At 42.3% G+C, this 9718-nt stretch overlaps 1 protein-coding gene across 2 annotated transcripts; it reads right to left on the bottom strand.

Annotated features, from left to right (window-relative positions):
• Positions 1-1273: 1273 nt before the first annotated feature.
• fbxo42 (F-box protein 42) lies at positions 1274-8293 on the bottom strand. 2 transcript variants are annotated; one of them, XM_005941489.3, is made up of 10 exons: positions 8061-8293; positions 6874-7156; positions 6636-6752; positions 5928-6062; positions 4777-4930; positions 4560-4670; positions 4120-4216; positions 3901-3957; positions 3701-3817; positions 1274-2898 (listed from the first exon to the last, which is right to left on the bottom strand). In XM_005941489.3, exons 2-10 carry the CDS (start codon positions 7148-7150, stop codon positions 1864-1866), a joined length of 2100 nt encoding a protein of 699 aa, XP_005941551.1. In that variant the 5' UTR covers positions 7151-7156; positions 8061-8293; the 3' UTR covers positions 1274-1863. The 2 variants fall into 2 exon arrangements, with proteins under 2 accessions (XP_005941551.1, XP_005941552.1); XM_005941490.3 differs by lacking the exon at positions 8061-8293 and adding an exon at positions 7847-8053.
• Positions 8294-9718: the final 1425 nt, after the last annotated feature.

The following is a 9718-nucleotide window of genomic DNA, read 5'->3' as shown; positions in this document are numbered from 1 at the left end:
GGTCTTGCTTTTATCATTTAAGAAATATTTCTAAATTGAGCCCCATAATAGCTCATACTGAACTGGAGATTGTTATTCATGCTTTTATTTCATCACGACTGGACTATTGCAATTCACTGTTTACATGTCTAAACAAGAGTTCCCTGGCGCGTCTGCAGACTGTCCAAAATGCTGCAGCAAGGCTTCTGACGAAAACATCGAAATACTCACATATAACACCGCTGCTTATACAGTTACACTGGCTCCCTGTCGAATTCAGAGTCCACTTTAAGATTCTGGTTCTCACATTTAAGGCTCTTCAAGAACAAGCACCATCATACATCATTGAACTCTTACAGCCCTATGCCCCTAGTAGGTCTCTGAGGTCTTGTGGTCAGGGCCTACTTGTTATTAAGTATACGAGACTGAAAACTAGGGGTGATCGAGCTTTTGCTACTGTGGCCGCCAGACTGTGGAATTCTCTTCCTCAGAACTTAAGATCTGCTGATTCACTGATTACTTTTAAAAAACAGCTAAAAACACATCTTTTTAAAATTGCATTTTGTTAATTTTTGACTGTACTTCGTCTTTTTAATCTGTGTCTATACCTTGTAAAGCACTTTGTGATCTCTTATCTAGAAATGTGCTATATAAATAAAATTTTACTTACTTTTTACTTACTTACCTTGCTTGTACTGGGCTAGACCCCCTTTTCTAGCCCAGTACAAGCAAGGTGCCTTTATCATCTTTGATATCAGGTAGGATGGATTAATGCTTTTATGTTGTTTGCACCAAATTAAAGCCCTACTAATCTTAATGTCCCAGCGTAAGCCCACAGTCAACAGGCCAGGTAGTGTTTTTTCCCCAATTTTCTATTGTCCATGTTTAGCGAGTCCATGCAAACTTGTGCCTCTTCTTGGGAGTGATGCTCGGTGTGGTCGTATGCTGCTGTAGCCCATCTGCTTTAAGGTTTGTGCATTCATCATGTGTAATCAGTGGCTATTTGAATTACTGTTGCCTGCCTATCAGAGGAAATAAAAGTTAAAGATTCTAATTTTGACTCGACTTCTAATTAAAGTGAAGAAGTATTTAACTATTAGAAAAAAAATTTAACTTCACATTAATGGTTTCAGCTGTTTCCTTAGGTTTGTGTAACTTCAAAGTTTATTCTCCAGTTTGATGACAACTGCTGAAATGATCGAAAGCTTCAACACAATTATGACTGCAAACTGAGCTTGTTTAAGCTACAACAGCAGCAATGTTTAAAGACAAACAAGAATTTTGAGACTGTCACTGAGCAGACATGGAGGCCTTTATTGTTTAACTATATTCATAGTACAGTGCCACATCTCCCACTGTAGCCCCCGTCACACACATTAGTCAACAACTTTTAACCACCATCGTGCACACATACACACACACACACACACACACACACACTCACACTGTTTTCAATGTAAACATTGCAGGCTTAAAGAGTGATACAAAAAGCAGGTAGACAGTTTCTGTCAACAGCGTCCGCTCTTCCAGACGTACTCTAAGAGTTCAGAGGATGATGACACAAAAAATAAAAATTTTCTGGTTGTTCTTCTAGGGAACACAAAAAAAAAAAAAAAGTCAAATTTTCTCCCATCACTGTGGTCTCATACTCACACACTCACAGGATTCTCATTCAAGAAAATGGTTTTATCAAAGTGTACTTAAAGTGTTTTCTTTTGAATGCTTGCAGTAGGCAGAAGGGGGAATAGTGAATTTCTGAAGTGAAATATCTAGCAATGATTATGTTCTTTATTCATAATCCTTCCTACAGGAAAAAGGCCTTGTGTGTCAGTTCCCTTGTGTGGTCACAGGATGAACATCTTCTCAATCCCGTCTGGAGCTGCATTACCTTTTAGCGCGTACAAAGTACAAGGCGTTGGTTTTAGGGTAGTATTTCACATTCTGTTTTTTGTCCATGAGGCCTCCAAAGATGATGAGCTCTCCCCTGCCCTGTACCACAGTGTGAAGGCTGGTCTCTGGTGGTCCTGTGACTGCAGGTGGAGTCCCGTTCCCATAAACTCTCCAAGACACTACCCCAGCAGACTTGGCTCGGGACACATCGAGCACATACATCTGCATGGGCTTGCAGTTGAGAGACTGGTACAGAGGTTTGCCTACGTTCAGGCTCTGCGGTGGATGATGACCGAGACGCCTCGCAATAGGCGGGATAGCATGTCCATCGGCTCCAGCCACCTGAGGAGGACTGGAGGAGGATGACGGAGGGGTTCCTGGAGGACCTGCTCCACCTCCAGGAGAAGGCCCCTGTGTCTGAAGGGAAGACGATGATGATGAAGAAGGTACAGATGAGGAAGATTTGTTTTTCACTGCCTCCAGCCCTCGTCGTAAGGCAGCAGGGGACACTGCACCTGGTGGGGTGCATGGGGAGCCTGAGGGAGGTGTATGCAGGCCGTTGGTGCTGGGGACCTCAGGATGGTGAGCAGCAGAGGGGGGAGACTCCCATCCATAGTCAGTGGAGGAAGGCAGGTGAGGACGAGAGGGAGGAGATGCAGCCTGGGCTGGGCTGGTCCGTGGGGAAGGGGAGGATCCATTTATTAAGGGAGGAAGAGGAGGGCTTTCTGGGCCTTGTGAAGGAGATGGCTGCTGAGAGGAGGACGGGCTCCCGTCTCTGGCACCACCTCTCGCTGAAGGCCGAGGTCTCAGAGTGCCCCATCGGCCATTTACACACGGAGCCTCTTCAACAGCTCCCAGAACAACACCGGCAGCACCGCTCCGAACGGGAGACTGAGAGCGCAGGGAAGGAGGTTCAGGGCCCAGAGGGGCAGGTGTGGCACTTATGGGGGAGGGCCGAGAGTTAAGACTTGGGCTTAGCGGTGCCCGCCCAGATGGAGCCTGTGAGAAGACCACCACACACTGGCCCACCTTGTGTGTAAAAAAAAAAAGAACAAGTTGGGAAGAAGAAGCATTAGTGAACACGGTTTACAAGTATTCACAAAACTCAGGAGTGTACTATAAAGAGACATACTGGGTTAAGGAGGTATTTTGAAGGTAAAGTCAAAGAATGACTTTATGTTTTTTGTTTTTAACCTGGTCACAACAGTACCTTAAGATGAAGGCAGGGAAGGTTTGTTTTAGAGTTTTCAAAAAAAAAAAAAAAAATAAAAAAATCAGTTTCAAATGTCTCAACCTTAACCAATTACTTTCAAGGTAACCTGTTCCAAGTGCCATATAGATTACTTAAACATACACCGATCAGAGGCATAACATTATGACCACCTGCCTAATACTGTGTTGGTCCCACTTTTGCCCTGACCCACCCACAGGCATGCACTCGACTACACCCGTCCTTTAAGTCTTGTAAGCTGTAAGGTGGGCCACCATGTGTAGGACATGTTTGTCCAACACATTGAACAGGTGCTCGATCGGATTGAGACCTGGGGAATTTGGAGAGCAAGTTAACACCTCAAATTCGCCTTTTAGCTCCTCAAACCATTCCGGACCCATTTTTTCTTTGTGGCAGGGGTGGACAGGGGTCAGCATGAACACATTGACTGGTCTGCAGCTATACAGCCCCATGCACAAAAACTGTGATCCTCTGTGTATCCTAACAACTTTGTCAGAACCTGCATCAGTGACCATAATATTATGCAGTGTATATTATACATGCAACCTACGTGCTTTGTAACACACACCTTTAATTGATGGCTAAGTCACACACACTCACCCTACATGCTGGGTGACACCACAACTCTGGGGCCCCATGGTCCTCGTTTTCCACCTGCAGCTGCTGCCACCTCCATGGTAGTGCATCCATGTGGAGAAGCCAGGCATCTTTAAGAAGCTATGATTAGGGGAAAAAAAAACAAATCAGTTCTCATGTTTAAAGGACCTGTTTTAAAACTGGAAAGAAAGAATAAAACTTACTGCATTCGGACCACCACATCCTCCCAAGATGAGCAGCGTCTGATCGTCTATCACAATCTAATGAATAAACATTTGAAGAGCATCATTTATTTCACATATAAAACATAGATGGACTTTTCTGGCACCTTTAGTCAATGCACAAAGAGACAAGTCAAAGTCAAAACTTCCACAGGGCTGTTAAAATGATTAAGCATCCCTGTTTAAATACTGAAGCCTTACTTGTGACTGGCCGCCTCGTGGGTGTGGTGATGGTCCAGATATGGGCGGTTTGGACCAGGACCACTGCTCCAGGTCGAGAACCCACACTTCATTACTCCTGTCATAACCAAAAGAGGACCAGTGGAAATTTTCATTCAGTAATACATCCCTGTTCATAACATCTAAATCTAAAAGGATTAGTAATCTACATTGAAATATAATTCCTGAGAGTCGAGTGTGGGAAGATTTACTGTACTTGGGAACAGTGATTACTGCCGTCTAAGATCACAGTCTGTACAACACATTGTTTCAGATCTAATTTAATTTGTTTCACATGTGTTAACCAACCAAGCGAAGCCTTTACAATGGCAACCTATTAACACCACTGTAGTTTAAATAAGCAAAAATTTAGACTAGTCTTTCTAATTGCATGCAGTCAATTGCAAATAAAACCTTCTTACATCTGACGTGCTCCTAAAGATCCCCCGAACACTATCATGTTGTTTCCTATTACAGATGAAGAATGGCCTGCCATAGGTGGAGGTCCATGTGTCGTTACTATACAGTTCCACCTGAGACAGAGGAAAAAACAAAAGTATATGGAAAAAGAAGACAATAATAATGAAATGTTTAAACTAGTTCATATTTGGCCACCATGTGTCAGTCACTCCTTCTCACCAGTTCTTTGAAGGAGAGTAGGTGTGGATTTCATCAAAAAAACGTTCTGGTTGGTGTAGTGGATAAGGGCTGGGGCGAGTCCATCCCCCAAACAGCACTAACAGATCTTTGTGCATCACTAGAGTCGCTCCAGCTTTAGGAGATGGATAAGAGCCTGTTTAAAGGAAATAAAACAATAATTATTGGAAAATAAGTATGCCAGATTTTTAAATAAGTCATCAATTACACATACATATCAGAAACTGTTTCCTCTTTGCTTTAACTCATACATTGTATAATTAAATCTGCTATTAAGCATGTGACTATTGTTCTCTCTAGCATGTCCTGCTGAATATGGGTGACTGGTCTTCAAAGATTTTTGACAGAAAATTGTGAAAGAGTGGAGTTTGACCCAAACCGTGAGATGAGATGTTATACCTCAAGGATGTAGCATTAATTATACAATAATTACATTTAGGAAAATAAAACAAATAAAAAACAGGCAGATCTGTAACCTAAACTCATCCAAACCTCTGTGTGGTTCACCAAACAATTTACCTGGCGTCTCAACATGAAAAATCAGTTTTAAGATTAAAAACATGTTAACATAATGAGAATTATGGGAGCAGTAATTATGAGAAAATTGCCACCATGGATGGGATTAACAGTTTTGTCAAACTTTGTGCTGTAGCGGGGACACTTTAAATGACCATTAAAAACATGTTGAACTGTTTACTACACTCTATAAACCAAGGCAGAACCATTATGTTGCCATAGCAATACATCAAATAGGTAGGTTGCACTTTAGAGACTGGTTGGAGAACTATCCCCGTCCCCCACCCACCCACATCAACAGTAACCAGACAACTATGTTGGATATCTAGGTAAACCAAACTGTAACTACCCAAATGTATCTAAAAATCATAGCTTGTGTTCCCCAGGTTGAAATTCTGACCCAATCACATTTTCACCCAGATGTTGCTGACTTTTTCTCTTTATACTATCTCACTCCACTTCCTACAAGCATTTTCTCAGAGAGCCAACTCAACCTTTCAAGGAAACTGTCCCCACACAGCTCCCCTTACATAAGAAGCTACTTGTTTCCAGAACAGTTGTAAAAGGGGTTACAACCTCTGATTTGTGTTGTTCTTACCAGCCTGTGAAATTGTTACCTGAGGCCAAAGGGCGGATCCACTCCTTGCTGTTGAGGTCAAGTCTCCATAGGTCATTGAAGGCAGCATTGCAGCTACTCTGAGTGCAACCCCCAAACACATACATGGACTGATTTGAGTCATAATAACATGCACCTGCAACCCGCAAGAAGAGAGAATAAATACCCAGGGTGTATAGTTAAAGTCTCTGCACACAATGCTTTAAGGATCATCTTGTTCTTTATGAGATGGCACCAACAGCTTGTCTGACACTACATTTAAACCACTGTAATTAAAAGGGTTTATATTTGTATTACTCCAAGTGGCCTATTGTGACAGTGACATAGCACAAATCAGCATTTTAAGATTTCAAAACAAAACTGATGAAAGAACATTTCACTTCAAATGCAGCTGGTGAAGAAAGAAAATGAAAAAAAATGAAGTTGCTAATAATCTATTTTAAGACGAGCAGTAGTCTATACGTGGATTAAATGTCTGATGCTGCTCTTTTCATGAGTCATCTACCACAGACTGAAAGCCCTTTTTAATTGCTGTACATTAAACTTATAATCTGATCCATACCTTAAATTACATCCAAACATTTAGAGGCTTCAGATCCATAAAAATGAAGTGGCATTTTATTTTGACTTGTAGGAAATAGACACACCAACCTATAAGTGGGACAAAATGCTTTTGACATGAACCATGGTAAAAGGGTCATATACTAACTGTGTGAAAAGCGCTGAGTGATGGGAGTTCCTGGATATGGGTATGTGCGACTTTCCCACTGGATATTACCCTCCTGGACAGCTCTCAAAAATCCATGGTAACACTGATAGGCAACACCTAGTTAGCAGAGAAAGTGTTCAAGAAACAGAAGGCAGAAAAGTGGAGAAAGCAGATTCTAAGCAAAGATAAACAAGCATCCACCTTATGATTAAATATTATGCAAACATGAGCGGCGTACCTTTAATGAGACGGTACCACTGCTTACAAACGAGTGCAGCGGTCTTGTGCTCCTGGTAAGGTGAGAGGAAGGACAGAATATACTCTAGAACTTCCTCCGGCAGCTCCACCATTGTCCTCCCTTCTCCTTTGGCACCACTGTCCATGTTCCCTTCTTGACAGGAGGACCCCATCTTTGCTTCCACTTCCTCCGTTATCCCAGCAGGCTCTGAACCTTCATCCTCTGTATCCATGGCAACATGTCCTCCTCCATCTTCATTGTCAGGGGAACGGGACATTATTGTCTGTTGAGACATTGGGAGACAGGCTATTGATGCTAAGGGGACTATTTTGAATCAACTAGATTTAATTGTGCTCTACACATTCTTACTGGAATCCACATTTTACAGATGCCTGTATGACTGATTCACTCAGCCTAAACATAGAGAGGGTGAAGGCTTTAAATTGGAAGAGATCTGCTCCTAGCCAAGAAACCCAATGACACTGCAAAGCTGCAATCAGCATAAAATTAGCGCTTGACGACCTTAAGTGTGATATCCACTGTTTAGAACGGTTGGAGTCCTTTCTTTGAGTATCTGGTCTGTCCACACCGGACGTTTCAGTTATATCATTAGCTACATCTAATTAGCTGCCGTTAGCCATCACATTATAATGCAATACTGGGTAGCTAGTGCTAATTATCGCCTAAAGCTAACTCACGATATTAGGGGAAGTAACGTCATATTTCATAAGGCTAAATGAGCTTTGATTTTTGCTACAAACTGCAATTTATCCAACTAACCAACCGGCTAATGGTACCGTATTGTGACCAAGAAAAAATATTTTGTGCTAGCTTTGGCTAACGCTAGTCAACTTGTCATGAGCATCCACGCTAACGTTAGCTAACAGAAAAAGAACCTTTTGGCTAGCGGTGTCAAAGAAAAGGTGCATTTTCTCGACAACACCTCTGCTTTAAACAGCATAAAATCGCTCACTTCTTAGCTGTCTTGTCGACACGACATCCTCTCAGGTCAGCAGCCTTATTTGGTGTTACCACCCTCCTAACTGACGAGCTAGTCGAAACCTTCAGTCTTCTGCTAATAATCTTTGCTAACGCTAGCTCAACCACAGGCTATGTGTAATGTCAGTTTCCTTCTTTATTATACACTGTCAGCTTCTCTCGGTGACTACGCCAGATTTGTCTGGTACCGTTGTTTAAGACGTATTCTTTTCAGGGCTCTGAGTGTGAAGCTTTCCTCTCCTCCTCCTCCCCGTTATCAGCTCCAAAGATTCCTCTGCAGCCTCCAAACAGTCGCCATCTTCCGCTGTGAACAGCGACCTCCTCCGCAGCTCAGCGACGCTCCGGTAGCCGCTAACCGTCTGTGGTACCAGGGTGGGTCCTCAGCCCCAAACAGCCGCCCAGGGCAACACGCTGTGTGTGACCGTGGTATGGAAGCCTTTTTCAGCCATTCAATTATTACTTTTTTTTTTTTAAATTAAAAGCTAAGTTGAAATTTTGAGTAATTAAGTAAGAAAATGGAGAGCCATAACTACAAAAGTCTAAAATTTAAAATGCTAACTCAAAATGTAGTCTTTAGTCTAAAAGAATGTTCAGTTGCAGAAAAACCTTTCCATACCACTGTTAAGGTTTTTATAGTTGTATATTTATGTATTTTGTATATATATGTATAGTTTATTGAAGCAAAAAACAAAACAAAAACAGAAAACAAGAACAGAAGTCTTACCAAATAAGCCTGACATTCATAACAGCAGCATTATTAAATACACAACATAATGTAAGAAGATACCCAAAATAAAGTTTGAATTAAAACATATCTGGGGGAGATTTTCCTCAAGAGAAAAATAAATATATAAATATATGAAAAGATTAGAGATTAGATTCGATTGGATTAGATGAAACTTTATTAATCCCTCGGGTGGGTTCCTCCGGGAAATTCAGTTTCCAGTAGCAAAGCACCAAAAGAAGTTGCATGTTACAGATACATTAAGGGGAATGAGAGTAAGGATATAAGCATAAATACACCATATATACACATATATAGATACAGAATATACAATATGGATAAATAGGATTGCTCATTTGAGTGAGTATATTGCACAGTGATTATTGCACAGTCAAATATAAGAAAAAAAGACAAAACAAAAAACAAATATTGCACAGTGTAGAAAAGCACCTACAGCTCAGTTGTTCCCGCCCTCCCTTGTCCCCCTGTTTCTCCTCCCTCTCCCCTCCAGTGAGGAGTTAAACAGTTTGATGGCGTGTGGGACGAAGGAGTTTTTAAGTCTGTTGGTTTTTGACTTTGGGAGAAGCAGCCTGTCGCTGAATAGGCTCCTCTGATTGTTTACGACCGTGTGCAGAGGATGCCCTCATTGTTCATAATGTCCATCAGTTTCTTTAAGGTCCTCTTCTCTGCCACTGTCACCAGAGTGTCCAGCTTCATGCCGACCACAGAGCCCGCCTTCCTGATTAGTTTCTCCAGCCTGGATGAGTCCTTCTTTGCTGTGCTGCTCCCCCAGCACACCACGCCATAGAAAAGTACTCCTGCGACCACTGACTGGTAAAACATCCTCAGGAGCTTCCTGCAGATGTTGAAAGACCTCAGCCTCCTGAGGAAGTACAGTCGGCTTTGGCCATTTTTATACAGGTGCTGTGTGTTGCATGATCAGTCCAGTTTGTTGTCCACCCACAGCCCGAGGTACTTGCATGTGTTGACCACCTCCACCTCCTCTCCCTCTATCTGAACTGGCAGTGGACCTGGTCTGGACCTCCCGAAATCCACAACCAGTTCCTTGGTCTTTGAAGTGTTGAGTTGCAGGTGGTTTGTGTGACTCCATGTGATAAAGTT

Source organism: Haplochromis burtoni, unplaced genomic scaffold (assembly GCF_018398535.1).
Source record: "Haplochromis burtoni strain Fernald_Lab_line unplaced genomic scaffold, NCSU_Asbu1 Contig_300, whole genome shotgun sequence".
NCBI lineage: Eukaryota > Metazoa > Chordata > Actinopteri > Cichliformes > Cichlidae > Haplochromis > Haplochromis burtoni.
This window is presented reverse-complemented; position numbering and strand designations above follow the sequence as displayed.